Source organism: Mustela putorius, unplaced genomic scaffold (assembly GCF_011764305.1).
Source record: "Mustela putorius furo isolate JIRA1106 unplaced genomic scaffold, ASM1176430v1.1 tig00003846_pilon_pilon_pilon, whole genome shotgun sequence".
Lineage (NCBI taxonomy): Eukaryota > Metazoa > Chordata > Mammalia > Carnivora > Mustelidae > Mustela > Mustela putorius.
This window is the reverse complement of record NW_025421999.1, coordinates 11,282,890-11,304,042: the sequence shown is the minus strand read 5'-3', so window position 1 is coordinate 11,304,042 and position 21,153 is coordinate 11,282,890. Positions and strand designations below refer to the sequence as shown.

At 36.9% G+C, this 21,153-nt stretch overlaps 1 protein-coding gene across 2 annotated transcripts in view; it reads right to left on the bottom strand.

Moving 5' to 3' along the window:
* Nucleotides 1–21,153, bottom strand: part of IMPA1 (inositol monophosphatase 1) — a 35,086-nt gene that overhangs the window by 2,402 nt on the left and 11,531 nt on the right. For both annotated transcript variants that reach the window (XM_045063160.1, XM_045063161.1), the window contains exons 7-8: nucleotides 20,908–21,016; nucleotides 1,469–1,620 (exon numbers count right to left, since the gene is read on the bottom strand). In XM_045063160.1, the coding sequence (XP_044919095.1) occupies nucleotides 1,469–1,620; nucleotides 20,908–21,016 (261 nt within the window). The remainder of the gene's footprint in view (nucleotides 1–1,468; nucleotides 1,621–20,907; nucleotides 21,017–21,153) is intronic.

Genomic DNA, 21,153 nt, shown 5'->3' with positions numbered 1-21,153 from the left:
CTTTCCTGTGTTCTTTTTCTAATCTTTTTATTACTCTTATTACCTCTTTCATGTTTGGGAATCTATGGACAGGAAATCTGACTCCACAGCACAGCATTTTCATATCACTCTCCTTCCCATTTCTTTACTTCTTCATTGCTTTTCTCCCTGATCACTGGTGAATACTTTTAGCCCAGGTTCACTCTTCACTTAAAAAATTTTCACCATCTTGGGGCACCTGAGTGACTCAGTGGGTTAAAGCCTCTGCCTTCGGCTCAGGTCATGATCTCAGGGTCCTGGGATCAAGCCCCACATCGGGCTCTCTGCTCCGTGGGGAGCCTGCTTCCTCCTCTCTTCACCTGCCTTCTGTCTACCTGTGATGCCTGTCTGTCAAATAAATAAAATCTTTAAAAAAAAAAAGAGTTCCGGTGTACAACATTTATTTAACCTGGACTAATGGGGAAAGAATGGAGATAGCGTTCATATTTAAGTAATGTGTTCACGCCAGGGACAAAACGAAGATTTTGACAAACTGAGTCACGCTCCAGCTCACTATATGGAACACACATCTGAAAGTAAAAGAACTACGGCCACAGCAAGCACTGTTACAGATTCTGGACAATATTAACGGTCATATTGAATTAATATTATACTTTTGAATTTTCTTTGTTGTATAGCTTGGTTTATTTTTAATTTGAAAATGTTTTGGTTTCGGGACGCCTGGGTGGCTCAGTTGGTTGAGCGGCTGCCTTCGGCTCAGGTCATGATCCCAGCGTCCTGGGATCGAGTCCCACATTGGGCTCCTTGCTTGGCAGGGAGCCTGCTTCTCCTTCTCCCTCTGCCTCTGCCTGCCACTCTGTCTGCCTGTGCTTGCTCTCGCTTCTCTCTCTATGACAAATAAATAAATAAAATCTTTAAAAAAAAAAAATGTTTTGGTTTCATAGTTGTATCTTAAATTTGGTTTTATGTTTACACATGTATAAGTGATTTTAAAATAAAGTAATTCAAGATGGAAAAAAAAAAAGAGTTCCTGATACTCATGTCTGAAGAGGCTTAATCATTTATCATTATTAATCCTACATTATAATTAGCTTCTTATCCTTGCCTCTATCTCTAAATTTGTTTTTTATTTTTTGCTTTTTTTTTTTTTTTAGATTTTATTTGGCAGAGATCATAAGTAGGCAAAGAGGCAGGCAGAGTCAGAGAGGGAAGCAGGCTCCCTGCTCAGCAAAGAGCCCAATGCAGGCTCCGATCCCAGGACCCTGGGATCATGACCCGAGCCGAAAGCAGAGGATCAACCCCCTGAGCCACCCAGGCGCCCCTCAATTTGTTATTCTTATTTTGCAGAAAACTACATGCCTTGTTTTTGTTTTGTCTTTAAGAATTTATGTAATAAATACTAATATATATTAAACATTAAAGGAAAAAAACTACATATAAAGGAAAGTCCAACAGAGAGAAAAATGCTTTTACTGTTCCATAATTTTACCTGTCACATCCAATAGTACTCCACCAGCTTCGGTAACAATAATGCCAGCTCCTGCCATATCCCAGCAGTGAATTCCCATTTCATAATAGGCATCTGCAACTCCAGCTGCCACAAGGCACATATTAACAGCTGCTGTTCCAACACCTCGGATCCTAACAAATAACATTTAAAAATCAGATTGAGGGCGCCTGGGTGGCTCAGTGGGTTAAGCCGCTGCCTTCGGCTCAGGTCATGATCTCGGGGTCCTGGGATCGAGTCCCGCATCAGGCTGTCTGCTCAGCAGGAGCCTGCTTCCTCCTCTCTCTCTCTCTGCCTGCCTCTCTGCCTACTCGTGATCTCTGTCAAATAAATAAATAAAATCTTTAAAAAAAAAAAAAAAAAAAATTGTTAAAAAAAAAAAAAAATAAAAAAAAAAAAAATAAAAATCAGATTGAAAAATATCTTTCAAAAAGACTCCTCCTCTAGTTTAATTGTTGAGAGAATTTACAAGTTAAAAAAAAAAACTTATCTAATTATCATGATATACTATACAGATGACAAAATTAATCCCCACAGAGCAATCGTTTAGTAAGCTAAACTCTAAAAGATATATTCAGGGGGGGGAAAAATGGAAAAAATGCCATCATTCTTCTATAATGGCATGCATGTATATTCATATTTGTCTCAACGTAGGGACTACAGCCCCATAATACAAGCAGTCTCTAGGAGGAGTAGAATATGTTATTGGTCACTGCCACATGTGTGCACATCAGAATGTGTGACTAAAGGGTTAACGGCACACCTGGGCTCTGGTGAGACGGAAGCCGACCTGAAAAGAGTATTACAGGTTTGTACCTCTTCCCTGGAAATATTAATGTAAATATGGATACTGCTTTGATAGCCATTACAGTAATAACCGATTCAAGAAAGAATCACTAATAAATGCCAAAATGAGCAAGCACAAGACTGGTATTTACATAATGTCAAATTACCTCCCCCAACATATGTAATGCATGCATATATCATTTTATTGTGTTTTGTTTTTATCACATATCATATATATTGATTTTTTTTTTTACAAACTGAATCTATTGGTACTTCATGTCTCTTTATCACATTTTGGTAATTCTTACAATATTTCAAAATTTTTCATTATTATGTTGATCAATGATTATGACTCACTGAAAGCTAAGATGATTAGCATTTTTAGTAATAAAATGTTAAGGTATTATGCACATTGCTTTTTTAGACATAATGCTATTATATGCTTCATATACCATGGTATAATAAAAACATAACTTAGATGCACTAGAAAACCAAAAAATTCATTTGACTTGCTTTATTGAAGTAGTTGCTTTATTGCTGTAGTCTAGAACCAAACCTGCAATATGACTGAGGTATGCCTGTACCTATAATGGAAAAGCATCTTTATAATGGTCTACCAATATCAAGTGAACTAACTTATTATCACCAATCATGGGACAAAAAGCTATCAAGTGCCTCCTCCTATTATGCACTGAGAAAGACATAACATTGCTTCTCTAACATTCCTGACAAAAATGTATAACTCCAGTCTTGAGGAAACCAGACAGATTCAAATCAAGGACTTACTACAAAATAACTGATATACATTTTTCAAAAATAGCAAGAGCATAAAAGACCAAGACCAAGCATCTGTTCCAGATTTTTAAAAACTGATGATAAAGGACAACTAAATGCAATGTTTGATCCTGGGTTGAATCTTGGATCTGATTTTTTTCAAAGTTTGAATAAAGTGTCACTATATTAGATAACACATCACTTTTAACTTCCTGATTTTTACAACTGCATTATAGTTAGGGAGTATCCCCTTTATTAAAGAACACTGAAATATTTAAGAAAAAGTGTTCATCATGTCTGCAAGTAATTTTCAAGTGATTTTTACTCAAACTCCTTTTGTAATTATTTAAACCCCTTCATATAAGGCCGTGAGATCTGTTCATTGAAAAGGAAATAACAGGAGTTGGGGGGAGCAGGAAGATGGAGTGGTAGGAGCATCCTGAGCTCAACTCCTTCCACAGATACACCAAGATAACAGCTCTATCTGTGCAAGTCACTCTGAAAAACGACCCAAAGTCTGGCACCCAAAGTTAACTGTGGAAAGACCAAATCTTCTGCCCTCTTTAGGGCAGAATGGGACAGAGCTGCCCTGGAACCAAACCCCACTGGATGAGACTAAAACAGAGAGGAGCGACATCCCAAGTGTGGAGAAGTGAGATGATCAGACTCCATGCCAGGTACCCCAGGCACTAGGGAACCACACTGCAAAGATGAGCTCCCATAACATTTGGCTCTGATAACCAGTAAGGCTTAACTTTGAAAGCTGTTAAAGTCAGCAGGGTTTAACTCCAGGTACTTTAAAAATCAGCAGGCTTAGCTCTGGAAGAGCTAAAGCACAATGGGAAACTGTCCTTGCCCTAAAATAACCCCAAACAAAAAACCTATAATAAATATCCCAGCCTAGATACAGCATAGAAGCAGCAATTTGAAAAGTGCCTGTGGTATACACAGAAAGAGACTTATTTACTAATCACAGAACAAGTGCTGGAGGGGCAGGAATCTTCAGGAAACTTCTCCAAGAACAAAAGTATACGCAGGCACCACTTCACTTCCTCTCCCCTAGCCTAAATAGCCTGACACATGTGGGAATCTGTGTAAACCCTATCCACCTATCTCACTAGCACTATATACCTCACCCTCCCCATACAGCCCACACCCACAACTTGGTGGGTATCCCCGAAAAGCAGCTCGTGCCCACCACATCCAGCAAACAGCCCCAGCAAGGACTAGCACCACTGCAAAGTGACTCTTTCTTGGGTAGAGGCAGGGATAACCCCACACACCAGCACACCCACAGTTCCAGCAACCAAACCTGTGAGCTGGCCACCCCAGGAGAGTGCTCTGCACTTGGTGTGCCTGCAGCTACAGCAAACGGACTGGGTATAGATATCTACTCTGACTGCCCACCCCTCCCACCAAAAAAAGCTTCTCAGGAATCCCCACAGGGAAAGTGCCCTGCCTTTTGAAATGCCCATAGCTAAGGCAAACTAGATGTAGACACCTCCCACATACAACCATACAGTAGTCTCAAGCCTCTCAGTGGTGCAGGACCAAACCTGGTATGATGTGCCCATAGCAAGCAAAATAAGACAGGTCACTATAGCCAACTGGACTAAAGGCAAATGTGACTGGGCCACAACAGCAGGTGCACAGAGCCCACAAAGACACCCCTGTAGTGCCTGTTCTGATGCTCGGGGGCACGGGGCTCCAGGGCACAGAAGCTTTTCTTCATAAGGCCACTACTTTCAAGACCAGGAGACAGAGTTGACCTTCTTAATACACAGAACCAGAGTTTGAACAAATGAGGAGAGAGAAGACTATATCCCAAATGAATGAACAAGAAAAAAAATCGCAGCAAAAAAGCTAAATGACATGGAGATAAGCACTATGCCTGATAAAGAATTCAAAGTAACGGTCATAAAGATATTCCCCACTCAAGGGACTTGAGGAAAAAAAAAAAAAAAAAAGATCGCAGATCTTCAACAAAAAGATAGAAAATTAAAAAAATAACCTAACAGAGATGAACTCAATAATGGGGGGAAAAAAACACACTAGAGGGAATCAACAGAACAAAGGATTGAAAAGAACAGAGTGGTGATCTGTAAAACGGTAATGGAAAGCAACTAAGCTGCACTATAAATAAATAAATAAATAAATAAAGGAAGGAAGGAAGGAAGGAAGGAAGATAAGGAAACTCCATGATTTCATCAAGCATAATAACATAAGCATTATAGGGATCTCAGAAGGAAAAGAGAGAAAGAAAACTTATTTGAAAAAATAATAGCTGTTTAAAAAAAAAAAAAAGAAGAAAAAGAAAAAATAATAGCTGAAAAATTCCCTAACCTGAGGGAAGAAACAGACCTCCATATTCAGGAGGCAGAGCATCTAAGGAAAGCCACGTCTCCCTACATTATCATTACTTTCTGCCTCATTAATTATTAAAAGAATTGTAAAAGCAACAAGAGCAAAAACAGTTGCATACAAAGGAAACCCCATAAGGCTATCAGCTGATTTCTTGGTAGAAACTTTGCAGGCTAGAAGACAGTGTCATGATATATTCAAAGTGCTTAAAGGAAAAAACCTGCAACCAGAATACTCTCTCCAACAAGATAATCATTTAGAATAAAAGGAGAGATAGAGTTTCCCAGACAAACAAAAGTTAAAGGAGTTCATTACCACTAAGCTAGCTTTACACAAAATGTTGAAAGGAATTCTGAGTGGAAAGAAAAGGCCCTAACAGTAAGACAATTATGAAAGGAAGAAATTTCATGAATAAATAAAAATAAATAATAAAGGTAGGCAAAATCTCTTAAAAAACCAGTATGGCGATGAAAACACAAAAGCAGTAAAATGAATTATACATACAATACTAAATCAAGGATACACAAAATAAAATTATATAAAATATAACATTCATAAAATGTGGGTAGGGGAGTAAATATTTCATACTTTTAGAATCTGTTTGAACTTAAGTGACCCTCAACTTAATACAGACTGCTATACCCATAAGATGTTATATATTAACTTAATGGTAACTGCAAATCTAAAACCTATAATAGATAAACACACACAAAAAAGGAGATAGGAATTAAAAGTGTAACACCAAAAAGCCATCAAAACAAAAGGGAAGAGAATAAAAGAAGGAATGGAGAAAAACAACCAGAAAGTAAGTCACAAAATGGCAATAAGAACATACCTATGAATAATTACTTTAAAGGTAAAAAGACAAAATGCTACAATTAAAAGATACAGGGTGACCGAAAAGATTTAAAAAAAAAAAAAAAGAAAGAGAGAGAGAGAGACCTATCCATTTGCTGCCTATAAGAGGCTTACTTTAGACCTAAAGACATGTATACACTTAATGGATGGAAGAAGATTCCATGCAAACAGCAGTGAAACAGAAAGCCAAGGTAGCAATATTTAGTTCACATAAATCTGTCTTATGTTACAGTCTCTGTTTTAAAGTCTAAGCCTGGCATTATATAATGATAAAGGGAACATTCTAAAAAGAGGATGTAACAGCTGTAAATGTCTATGCACCCAACACTGGACAACCAAATATAAAGCAACTACTAACAGGCATAAAGGGAGAAATTGACAATAATGGTAGGTGGCTTTAACACAACACTTACATCAGTGTAAGACCATCCAGAGAAAAAAATCAACAGGAAACAGTACCTTTGAACAACACATTAGACCAATGGACCTAACAGATATATATACAACATTCTACCTGAAAACAGCAGAATATATGTTCAAGTGCACACAGAACATTTTCAGATCACATGTTAAGCCATAAAACATATCTCAATAAAATCCGTAAGACTGAAATCCTACCAAGCATCTTTTCTGACCACAACAGTGTAACACTAGAAATCAATCACAAGAGGAAATCTAGAAAGAACACAAATACACAGAGGCTAAACAACATGCTAGTAGACAATCAATGGGTCAACAATAACAAAAAAAAAAGTCAAAGAGGGAATAAAATCTATGGAGATAAAAGAAAATACAACTGTCCAAAATCTTTGAGATGCAGCAAAAAGCAGTTCTAAGAGGGAAGTTTGTATCAATACAAGCCTAAATCAGAAACAAGAAAAATCTCAAACACCTAACCTTACATCTAAGAAATCTATAGAAAGAACAAAGCTCAAAGCTAATAGAAGGAAATATTAAGGCTAGAGCAGAAATAGAGACTTAAAAAAAAGAAAGAAAAAAAGAAAATGTCAGTGAAACTAGGAACTGGTTCTCTGAAAAGATAAAGGTGATAAGCCTTTAGCCAGATTCAGCAACAAAAAAAAAGAGAAAGGACTGAATCAGAAGTGAAGGAGGATAAATAACAACTGATAGCACAGAAATGCAAAGGATTATAAGAATATTATGAAAATTATATTGGGCAACCTAGAGGAAATGAATAAATTCCTAGAAACATGTAAAAGTCCACACCTGAATCAGAAGAAATAGAAAATTTGAACAAACTAACTGCTAGCAGTGAAACTCAATCAGTAATCAAACTCCTAGCAAACAACAGTCTAGGACCAGATGGATTTACAGGTGCATTGTACCAAACATTTAAGGAAGAGTTAATACTAAAATAAATTTAAAAAAATAAAGAATATGTATTCTTCTCAAACTATTCCCCCCAAAAATATTAGAAGGAAAGCTCCCAAATTAATTCTATGAGATCAGCATTACTCTGACACCAAAACCAAAGACACTACAAAAGAAGAAAACTACAGGTTAGTATCTCTGATCAACACAGATGCAAAATCCTCAACAAAATATTAGCAAGCCAAGTTCAACAATACATTAAAATGATCATTCACCATGATCAAGTGGAATTTGGTCCAAAGATGTAGGGATAGTTTAACAGTCACAAATCAATATCATACACCACATCAACAAAATGAAAAGTAAAAATCACACGATCATCCCACTAGAGGCAGAAAAAGTGTGACGAATTTCAACACCTATTTATGTTAAAAACCCTCAGCAAAATTGGTTTACAGGGAACATAGCTCAACATAATAAAGGCCATATATGAAAAACCCACAGCTAACATTATGCTCAATGGTAAAATACTGACTGATAGCTTTTCCTCTAAGAGCAGTAACAAGACAAGGATGTCCACTCCCATCACTTTTCTTCAACATACTGGGAGCCCTAGTTGCAACAATCACACAAGATAAAGGAATAAAAGGCATCCAAATTGGTAACGAAGAAGTAAAACTGTCACTACTGGCAGCTGCGCAGCTACTATACATAGAACACCCTAAAGACTCTACCAAAATACAGTTAAAAATGAGACATGTTTACACCAAATCAACTTTTAAAAAAGATTAAAATGATGTGATGCCTTTGATTCCAAATATGCTTTCCTGCCTATTTCTTACTGCATATCAGATTTAAGAAAGAACTAGTAACAAATGTTAAACAGACATTTGACTGCTTTTCAAATACATAAAACCAAGTTAACTTTAGCGGCTTTTGATAGTTTATATAAAGAATGGCATATGGAATTTTCCCCGTTTCTCATGGGCTATGTGATCGTTCATAGCTCATGTCCTAGAAAGCAAATATCAAGCTCTTTCATAAATGACCCCTTGGAATTTCTATTCAGACACAGAACTGCAGGCTGGAAGAACTGCTACCTACTGGCAATGCTTCTATTCATTTCTAATAAATATCATAGGCTCTCAGGCAAGGGGCCTGATAGTCAGAAAAGAACATATTCTTTTATGGACAAATACTGCCAGAGAGTACTTAATTATCAAATAATCAAGACTGTGCTATAGATTTTACAAATGTGTTCTGAAGTCTATCTTAGTCTGATCCATTTGGAGAATTTTTGGCATAAAGTAAAGAAGAACTATCTTCAGTATCAGAGATTTGAGTTTGCAATCCTACTTAGCTGCTTAAAACTATAATCTTGAGAAAGTTTCCTCTTCAAGTTTTACTTTTCTTGTCATCAAAATGGGGATACCAACTTACTCTGGACACTGTTGTTAATGGTTATAATAAATATATGCAAAGCCCTTAGGAGAGTGCCTAACATCTGAAAGGTCCTCAAAGACTATATTTAAGATGAAATTATTCTTTAAACCATGATGCCAGAAAACATTACAGAAGCAAATCGATGTGCATTTCACCTTAATAAGTCCCTAAACATTAAACTAAAGGAAATAGACCTGTAATGATTTAACTTTGCTACATAAATATCATTTACTAGTTAGGAACTTATTAGACTGTTTCTACTTGTTTAAAACATTCATTCAAATTATAACTCTCTTTAGTTTCATGTGCATGTGTAAATAACCCTTCCAAATTCACATTCAATCAGCAGAATGCAAAAGATCACAGAAAGAAATCAGTAAGTCAGCACTTCTTGGCAATATTTTCCTTGTTCTACCTTTAAGAACATACAAAAATAAAAGGGCACTATATACTTTTTACTTCAGACCATGGAAATAGAAAAGGTTAAATTTATAAAGCACTTATAGCTCTTTTATGAATAACATAAACATTTTATTGCCTACAGTTAAAGTCCTTGCTTCAAAATAGTGCTGTAGCTACAGTCTTTTTTAATCATATTGCTCTTCCCTCAGGGATATCATTCTGAGACATTATATACCTTCTTTTCTTCTTCTTCTTCTTTTTAAGTAGGTCCCATGCCCAATGTGGGGCTTGAACCCATAACCCCAAGAATAAGAGTTGCATGCTCTAGACTGAATCAGCCACTCACCCCTAGGTCCTATACTTTCTTGACAGGAACTTTTTTTACTTTACTTATTACAAAAGAGGTCACAGATCTACAGCCTAGAATTATAGTTTGTATCAGACCAAACTGTACATGTAATGTCCTGACTCCTAAAACGAAAATCTAATGTTGAAGACAGATAAATGGTCTGGAAGCCAGGGTTCTAGTCACATCTCCATCTACCTGTGTGATCTCAGACAGTCACTTTACCTCTCCGAACCTCAGTCAAGTCACCTACAAATAAGTCTGGATTATCATATGGTCTTTGGTCAGTTTTAAGAGCCTTTTAAATCAATATTTTCAGAAGGCAAAAGGTAGGCATAATTGGTAGTGAAATAAAATCCCCAAAATCTGTGGTTATTATTTTTCTCTATTTTTCTTCATGAAAACAACCACAATAAAGGTCAGGAGAATTCTACTTAACATACACATTAACTACACTAAATTTAAGAACCTCAAAACTCTAGCTTCCCTTTTAAGGACAAATGTATATACCTGTTTAATATCTGCTTTTAATTCTTCATCTACAAAACTTCCATTATAGAACGACCCTCATGTTTGGAACATAATAGTGGCATTCTGATTTAAAACTCACTATTTTCTTCCCCCCCAAAATAAAAATAAAATCAATGAGGACAAGTAAAACGTATAGGAACCATTCCTTCAGCAATTCTAGGAACTAGAAAACATAAATTCTCTGTAACTAGTGGGAAAACAGAAAAATCCTAATATAGCACTGCAAGCTTGAGGATACAGAGTTGGGGAGGGAGGCAGAAAAGATTCTGTCACAAGGAGGAGAAGGGAGCAGAAGAGCCAGAGGGAACACAGACAAAGCTACCTTAAGAAAGAGAAAGTGAGGAGAGGAAGTAAGATGGCGGAAGAGTAGGAGACTGAAATATCATAATATCCCAGGAGTTCAGCTCGATAGTTACCAAACCATTCTGAACACCTACAAACTCAACAGGAGATAGAAGAAGAGCAGCAATTCTAGGAACAGAAAATCAACTACTTTCCAGATGGTAGGACATGCAGAGAAGTGAATCCAAAGCGATGGGAAGACAGACCACAGCAGGAGAGGCCAGCTCCTGGCAAGTGAGAGAGCACAAAATTGGAACTTTTATAAGTCTGCTCCACTGAAGGATGTCGCTCCAGAGGCTAAGCAGGGGGGCGGGTAGAGCCCTTGCAGAGACAGTGTGGTTTCAGGACCCGCAGGGTGACAGAAAGACCAGGGGTGCCTGAGTATGGCAGAGCTCCCAGGTATCAGAGCAGGAAAGCCGGCTCCAGACATGGAGCTGAGGAGTGCAATCTCAGCTCGGGGTTACCTTAATCTGAGATCCGAGGCACAGTCAAGCCACTGCTCTTCCAGTAGGTACCCTACAAGTGGCAGATCCAGAAAGACCCCCTCCTTCCTCCTCTGAGAGGAGCAGCACAGGAGTACACTGCAGGAAACTGCTGGGTTTGGAAAGTCCAAACAGGGCTATGTGCCAGACATAGAAACACAGTCACAGGCAGGATGAGCACGGAATGTGGCCGGAGACCAGGGAGATGGGAGGGAGTGACTGCTTTACTCTCAGGGTGCACTGAGGAGTGAGGCCCCGAGCTCTCGGCTCCTATAGGCTGGAGACTGGGAGGCTGCCATCCTCATTCCCTTCCTCCAAAGCTGTACGGAAATCATTCAGGGAACAAAAGCTCCCGAGAGAAAACCCAAGCAGATTACTTAGCCTGGCCCCTGGCAAGGGCAGTGCAATTCTGCCTCAAGCAAAGACACTTGAGAATCACTGCAAAAGGCCCCTCCATCAGAAGAGCAGCAAGAACATCCAGCCAAGACCAAGTCCACTGATCAATGAGAACTGCAGAACTCCAGAGCTAGGGGAAAACAACACATAGAATGCATGGCTTTTTTCCCAAGATCCTTTAGTCTTTCAAAGTTAAATTTTGTAAATTTCTTTTTTTTCTTATTCTACTTTTTTAACTTTTCCTCTTTCCTATTTATATGGCTTTTAACAATTATATCTTATCAATACCTTTTTAAAAAATCTTATTAACTTTTCATTGTTATAGTCATATTCTATCCCTTCATTGTATTTAACCTTATTTTTTGTATACATAAAGGATTTTTCTTTAAAATTTTGGGATACAATTTCTTCTAATAGATCAAAATATACCCTAAATCTAGCACATGGCTTTGTTCTAGTTTCCAGCCTGATCACATTCTCTCTTTTCTTTTTCCTTTTTCCAACCAACCTCTTATCAATTCCTTTTTGAGAATCATTTTGAATTTTCATCTTTACAGTCATATTCCAATGCTTCATCATGTCTACCCTTATTTTTGTATATATATAAGTTTTTCTTTCTTTAAAATCTCTTCTAACAGAACAAAATACACCCAAAATCAAGTGGTGGCTCTGTTCTATTCACCAGCCTAATCTTTTTTTTTTTTTTTCTCCTTTCTTCTCCTTCCAGTTTCGGGTCTCTTCCAATTGGGTTAGTGTACATTTTTCTTGGGTCGTTGCTCACCTTTTCGGATTTTGTCCTCTTGTTTATCTATTCTTATCTGGGTAAAACGACGAGAGAAAACTCACCTCAAAAAAAAGAACAAGAGGAAGTACTGACAGCAACTGACCTAATCAATATGGACATTAGTAAGATGTGAACCAGAGTTCAGAATAACAATTATCAGGGTGCTAGCTGGGCTCAAAAAAAGCATGAAAGACACTAGAGAATCCCTTTTTGGAGAAACAAAATCCCTTTCTGGAGAAATAAAAGGACTAAAACCTAACAAGTTGAAATCAAAAAAGCTATTAAAGAGGTGCAATAAAAAAATGGAGGCTCCTACTACTTGGATAAGCAAAGCAAAAGAGAGAATTAGTGATATAGAAGACCAAATGATGGAGAATAAAGAAGCTGAGAAAAAAAGAGATAAACAACTACTGGACCATGAGGGGAAAATTTAAGAGATAAGTGATACTGTAAGACAAAACAATATTAGAATAATCAGGATCCCAGAAGAAGACAGAGAGGGGCAGAAGGTATATTGGTGCAAATTATAGCAGAGAATTTCCCTAATTTGGTGAAGGGAACAAGCATTAAAATCCAGGAGGCACGGAGAACCCCCCCTCAAAATCAATAAAATAGGTCCACACCCCATCATCTAATAGTAAAACTTACACACTTCAGTGGCAAAGAGAAAATTCTGAAAGCAGATCAGGACAAGAGGTCTGTAACACACAACAGAAGAAATACTGCATTGGCAGCAGACCTATCCACAGAGACCTGGCAGGCCGGAAAGGACTGGCATGATATATTTAGAGCACTAAATGAGAAAAATATGCAGCCAAGAATACTATATCCAGCTAGGCTATGATTGAAAATAGAAGGAGAGATAAAAAGCTTCCAGGACAAACAAAAATTAAAAGAATTTGCAAACACCAAACCAGCCTTACAGGAAATATTGAAAGGGGTCCTCTAAGCAAAGAGAGAGCCTAAAAGTAACAGACCAGAAGGGAAAGGAAACAATATAGGGTAACAGTCACCTTACAGGCAATACAATGGCACTAAATTCATAACTTTCAATAGTTACCCTGGATGTAAATGGGCTAAATACCCCAATCAAAAGACAATGGGTATCAGAATGGTTAAAAAAAATACAAGACCCATTGATATGCCGTATGCAAGAAACTCATTTTAGACCCAAAGACACTTCCAGATTTAAAGTGAGGGGGCAGAGAACAATTTACCATGCTAATGGACATCAAAAGAAAGCAGGAGTAGCAATCTTTATATCATATCAATTGGATTTTAAGCCAAGGACTATAATAAGAGATGAAGAAGGACACTATATCATACTTAAAGGGTCTGTCCAACAAGATCTAACAATTTTAAACATCTATGTCCCTAACATGGGAGAAGCCAATTACATAAACCAATTAATAACAAAAGCAAAGAAACACATCAACAATTATACAGTAATAGTAGGGGACTTTAACACTCCCCTCACTGAAATGGATAGATCATCTCAGCAAGAGATCAACAAGGAAATAAAGGCTTTAAATGACAGACTGAACCAGATGGACATCACAGATATATTCAGAACAATCCATCCCAAAGCAACATGGAACATTTTCCAGAATAGATCACATCCTGGATCACAAATGAGGTCTCAACAAGTACCAGAGGACTGGGATCATTCCCTGCATATTGTCAGACCACAAAGCTCTGAAGCTAGAACTCAATCACAAGAGGAAAGTTGGAAAGAACTCAAATACATGGAGGCTAAAGAGCATCCTACTAAAGAATGAATGGGTCAACCAGAAAATTAAAGAAGAATTGAAAAAATTCATGGAAACAAATGAAAATTAAAACACAACTGTTGAAAATCTTTGGGACACAGCAAAGGCGGACCTGAGAGGAAAGTATATAGCAATGCAAGCCTTTCTCAAGAAAAACGAAAGGTCTCAAGTACACAACCTAACCCTACATCTAAAGGAGCTGGAGAATAGCAAAGAAAGCCTAAACCTAGCTGGAGAAGAGAAATAATAAAGACCAGAGCAGAAATCAATGAAATAGAAACCAAAAGAACAGTAGAACAAATCAACAAAACTAGGAGCTGGTTCCTTGAAAGAATTAAAAAGATTGATAAACCCTTGGCCAGACTTATCAAAAAGAAAAGAGAAAGGACCCAAATAAATAAAATCACGAATGAAAGAGGAGAGATCACAACCAACACCAAAGAAATACAAACAACTATAAGATCATATTATGAGCAACTCTACTCCAGCAAATATGACAATCTGGAAGAAATGGATTCATTCCCAGAGACATATAAACTACCAAAACAGAACCAGGAAGAAATAGAAACCCTGAACAGACCTATAACCAGTAAGGAGATTGAAGCAGTCATCAAAAATCTCCCAAGAGAGAAGAGCCCAGGGCCAGACGGCTTCCCAGAGGCATTCTACCAAACATTTAAAGAAGAATTAATACCTATTCTCCTGGGACTGTTCTAAAAGATAGAAGTAGAAGGAAAACTTCCAGCATTACCATGACCCCAAAACCCGACAGACCCCATCAAAAAGGAGAATTACAGGGCACCTGGGTGGCTCATTGGGTTAAAGCCTCTGCTTTCGGCTCAGGTCATGATCCCACGGTCCTGGGATTGAGCCCCACATCGGGCTCTCTGCTCAGCAGGGAGCCTGCTTCCTCCTCTCTCTCTGTCTGCCTCTCTGCCTACTTGTGATCTCTGTCTGTCAAATAAATAAATAAATCTTAAAAAAAAAAAAAAAAGGAGAATTACAGATCAATATCCTTGATGAACACAGATGTGAAAGTTCTCACCAAAATGTTAGCCAATAGAATCCAACAGTACACTAAAAGGATTATTTACCACGACCAAGTGTGATTTATTCCTGGGCTACAGGGTTGGTTCAACATCCACAAATCAATCAATGTGATACAATACATTAATGAAAGAAAGAACAAGAACCATATGATACTCTCAATAGATGCTGAAAAAGCATTTGACAAAGTACAGCATTCTTTCTTAATCAAAACTCTTCAAAGTGTAGGGTACATATCTCAATATGATCAAAGCCATCTATGAAAACCCACAGCAAATATTCTCAGTGGGGAAAATCTGACAGCTTTTCCACTCCGGTCAGAAATACGGCAGGGATGTCCACTATCACCACTGCTATTCAACACAGTACTAGAGGTCTTAGCCTCAGCAATCAGACAACAAAAAGAAATTAAAGAAATCTGAATAAGCAGAGAAGAAGTCAAGCTCTCACTCTTTCCAGATGATATGATACTTTATGTGGAAAACCCAAAAAATAAAGACGCCACTCCAAAACTGCTAGAACTCATACAGGAATTTAGTAAAGTGTCAGGATATAAAACCAATGCACAGAAATCAGTTGCATTTCACCAACAGCAAGAGAGAAGAAAGAGAAATTAAGGAGTCAATCCCATTTACAGTTATACCCAAAACCATAAGATACCTAGAAACAAACCTAACCAAAGAGGCAAAGGATCTGTAATCAGAAAACTATAAAGTACTCATGAAAGAAATTGAAGAAGACACAAAGAAATGGAAAAACGTTCCATGCTCAAGGACTGGAAGAATAAATATGAGGAAATTGAGAGGAAGGGTGGGGGGCTGTGAAAATGTCTATGCTACCTAAAGCAATCTACACATTTCATGCAATCCCTATCAAAATACCATCAATTTTTTTCAAAGAAATGGAACAAATAATCCTAAAATTTATATGGAACCAGAAAAGTCCCCAAATAGCCAGAGGAATGTTGAAAAAGAAAGCCAAAGTTGGTGGCATCACAATTCCAGACTTCAAGCTCTATTAGAAAGCTGATATCATCAAGACAGTATGGTACTGGCACAAAACAGACACACAGATCAATGGAACAGAATAGAGAGCCCAGAAATGGACCCTCAACTCTATAGTCAATTAATTTTAACAAAGCAGGAAAGAATGTCTAATGGAAAAAAGACAGTCTTTTCAACAAATGGTGTTGGGAAAATTGGACAATCACATGCAGAAGAATGAAACTGGACCATTTCCTTACATCACGCACAAAAATAGACTCAAAATGGATTTAAGACCTCAGTGTGAGACAGGAATCCATCAAAATCCTTTACAAGAACACAGGCAGCAACCTCTTCAACCTCAGTTGCAGTAACTTTTTCCTAGAGATGTCAAAAAGGCAAGGGAAGCAAGGGCAAAGATGAACTTTTGGGACTTCATCAAGATCAAAAGCTTTTGCACAGCAAAGGTAACAGTCAGCAAAACCAAAAGACAACTGACAAAATGGGAGAAGATATTTGCAAATACATATCAGATAAAGGACTGGTATCCAAAATCTATAAAGAACTTATCACACTCAATACCTAAAGAACAAAGAACCCAATCAAGAAATGGGCAGAAGACATGAACTGATGGCCAACAGACACATGAAAAAGTGTTCCATATCATTTGGCATCAGGGAAATACAAATCAAAACCACAGTGAGATACTACCTCACATCAGTCAGAATGGCTAAATTTAACCAGTCAGGAAATGACAGGTGTTGGTGAGGATGTGGAGAAAGGGGAACCCTCCTACACCATTGGTGGGAAACAGTATGGAGGTTCCTCAAAAAGTTGAAAATAGTGCCACCCTATGACCCAGCAATTGCACTACTGGGCATTTACCTTAAAGATATAAATATAGTGATCCAAAGGGGCACATGCACTCAAATGTTTAGAGCAGCAATGTCCACAATAGCCAAACTACGGAAAGAACCTAGATGTCCACCAACAGATGAACGGATAAAGAAGATGTGGTATATATATATACAATGAAATACTATGTAGTCATCAAAAGAAATGAAATCTTGCCATTTGCAACTACATGGATGGAACTAGAGGGTATTATGCTGAGAGAAAGAAGTCAATCAGAGAAAGACAATTATCACATGATCCCACTAATATGAGGAAATTGAGAGGAAGGGTGGGGGGCTGTGGGGGGTTGGAAAGGCAAAAATGAAACAAGATGGGATCAGGAGGTAGACATACCATAAAAGACTCTTAATCACATGAAACAAACTGAGGGTTGCTGGCACGGTAGGGATAGGGTGGCTGGGTTATGACACTGGGGAGGGTATGTGCTATGGTGAGTCCTGTGAAATGTGTAAGCCTGATGATTCACAGACCTGTACCCCTGGGGCAAACAATACATTATACGTTAATTAAAAAAAAAAAAGGGTAAGACAAACATAAAAATGCTGAACAACATGTAAAAATTGCTAATTCATAGTCCTGCTACAGGGAAGGGGCTGGGAAAAAAAGTAGAACCTCAACTCACAGCCACAAGGAAGCTACACTTCTTGGGGAGAGTCAGATAAGATCGGTTATTCTACATATATGTGGATTCTAAAAACAAAACAGGATAAAAAAACAACTGAGCTCTTAGAGAACATATTGGTGGGTGCCAGGGGTGGGAGGTTGAGGGGATTGGCAAAATGGGTAAAGGAGATCCAAAGGTACAAATTTCCAGTTATAAAATAAGTCATGGGGATATACTACACAGTGACTACAGTTAGTAATTTTGTACTGCATATTTGAAAGTTGCTAAGAAAGTAGATCTTAAAAGTTCTCACCACAAGATGAAAAAAATCTGTATGTGGTGATGTTAACTAGACTTACTGTGGTAATCGTTTCACAATATATCCAAATATGAAATCACTATTCTGTATACTTGAAACTAAAATAATTTGTCAATTTATTGCCAAAAAAGAGAGAGAGAGAGAGGGGTGGCACCTCTTTTAGACAAAGAATTGATGGAAAAGAATTAGGCATGAAAAAATAAGGATCCTGCAGAAATGAAAGCGAAATAAGACAGGCCAACCCTCACCGCCCACCACAATTTAATAGATTATCAGAAAGGAAATTGTACAGAAGGTCAGAACTGACAGCAAAAACAGGTACCAGAAACCCTGATCACAAAATAAAACAGAACCGAAAAAAGGAGACCATAATCACATAAAACTACTATAAAATATCAGGTATTTGTTAATGAAAGTATTTGGGATTTTTTTTTTTTTTTGCCTGATACAGTCTCCCCCCAAAACTCAACAATGAAGCTATAAAAAACTGAAAATGAAATCAATCCAACCTGAATTGAATATCCTCAAATAAATATTTGTAAATATGGGGGCAGGGGAGGGTGTTAAATGAGAAATACAAAAACTACTGCAGAAACTGTGGGGGGAGGGTGTGGAGAAAGACAGAAAACAAGAAATGAATGAACCCAGAAAAGGTGGTGGAAGGGAGAGACAAAATTAAATCAGGAATGAAATCCCAATCACAAGGTACCTGAAGGACAACATATGCCAATAAAAATCTAATCAAAGGCAATGAAGAAAGGAAATACAGGAAAGTAGTAAAAAGGGCTAGAGAGAGAGTAGCTGAGAAAGACCCAAAGGAAACAGCATTCCTACTAGTGCCCTCATGAAAATGAAAACAACAGAAAATGAAAATGAGAACTGAACTAGTATTTAAAACTATAACTCAAAAAAATTCTCCTGGATGAAAAAAACCTGAATATACATGTTAAAGGAGGAAATTCTGCCAGAATGAACAATTCCAAGATCTGTCCTTGTAAAGCTATTAGCCATGGAAGATTAAAAGAAAAAAAATTTCTCAGAGTCTCCAAGTAAAACATGAAATTTTTTAAGATTTATTTGTCAGAGAGAAAGAGAAAGCACGTGTGAACAAGCACACACAAGCAGGGGGAGCAGCAGGCAGAGGGAGAAGCAGGCTCTCTGCTGAGGAAGGAGCCTGATGTGGGACTGGATCCCAGGACCCTGGGATCATGACTTAAACCAAAGTCAGACGTTTAACCAACTGAGCCACCCAGGCATCCCAAAATATGAATTTAAAAGCCAAGAAAATTAGAATGGCATCAGATTTCTCAAAAGCAACATACAAAGCAAGGCAACAGTAAAACAGCATTTTCAAGACATTTAGTTCATACTTTTTCTTAAGGATATTATAACCAACCAAGCTGTTCAAGTTTCAAGGCCAAAGAAAAACAGTACGGAATGTGCTAGAACTCATGGAGTCTTTTATGCACATGTGCTCTTCTCAAGGAATCTATAGAGGATGAGCTATAAAACGCTTGCTGTCCTTTCCTAAAGTCAAACAAAAAACTAAGACCAATGTATGAGACAGGTGAAGTAGACAAAAAATAAACAACATAATAAGGTTCATCTTTAGGCTATATATCAAATACTATACCCTAATAATGGAGAATATACTTTTTTTTTAGTATGTACAGAACTGTCCCCAAAATTAATCATATACTAGGCACAAACAAAATATTAGTAAGCTCAACAGCAGATTCATTACAATGTAATAAAAATTAAAATTAAAAATGAAAATTTTTAATGCAAAATTAAATTAAATCATTAATTAAATCATGAAATTTTTTAAAAATTAAAATTAAAAATAAAATTTTTAAATTAAAATTAAAAATGAAATTTGAAAAAAATTCCTTATATAAATTTAAGAACACAACTCTCAGGTAAAAGAGGAAATACAAATTACAGATTTTGTGAAAAATAATTAATGAAAACCCTACATATTAGTATCTGTGGGATACATTTAAAACAGCAGTAAGATAAAAATTCATAGCCTAAACACTTATATTAATAAAAAAATTAAAGAATAAAAATAAATTCAAGACAGAGAGGAGAAAAACTGTATATCAGATTAATAAATCATAATCCTGGTTCTCTAGGGGAAAAAAAATGACAAAATACTAAGTAATTTAATTAAGATTTCCAAAAAGAAAAAAGCACAAATATAAAAAAGAACAAGTAACAAGGAAGAAGTAACTATTGAGAGAAACCAGAAATAAATTTTAAGAGTCTACCTTGTATTCTTCTATGCAAATAATTTGAAAGATGAGGGGAAGTGGATAATTTCTTAGGCTGTGGAAATATTCAGATCAAAAGTGGCTGAAGAGATGTGACAACTATATTCATGCTTGACCCTACACTGACTTGCACTGGAGGAAGAAAATGCTACAAAAGACATTGTTAGGTCAACTACAGAAACTAAATATTGATGGTAGATTAGATAAAATGTAAATTTATAAAGTCAACAATTATATTGTGGTTATGAAAAAAAATCCCTAATCTCAGGAAATAAATTGAAGTATTTTGGAGTAAAGAGCCATAATATAACTAATTTACCCTAAAACAGTCCAGAGGAAAAAAGGTGTATATGCACTTGTGTATGCACGCATTCATGTATATATACACACACATACACACAACCACACACATACACACACAAAGGAAATGATGAGATGATAAAGCAAATGGAGTATAATGTTAACAACAGATAAATCTGAGTAAAGAGCATCCTTTTTTTCCCCATTATTTCTGCAAATTTTGTCAAGTTTGAAATTGTTCTCAGATAAAAAGGTTTTATAAATTATATTACAAAATTATAATTATGGGAGTGATCCTAAGCCTGTTAATGGAAAATTTATTCTGAAAATGTTAAATTCTCTGGAACTTTAGGGAAGAAATAAAAAGAGCTTACCCATGAATAGGAATGCACAAAAGCTTTTCCAGATTAGAAAGAACAATTCTTACAGTCTCTGGTGTTCTGGAAGAGCCAAACTCTGTCACCAACAGTGATTTGGTAATATCTAAAAGAAAATGTTTTAAATAATCACTAAGTTTAGTAATAAGAACTCTGATTTAAAAATGTGATCCTTGTAATTCAAAATAAAATAGGACAATTTTCATCCCTCGTTCTAGTTGTACCATATTTCTTTCATTCTAA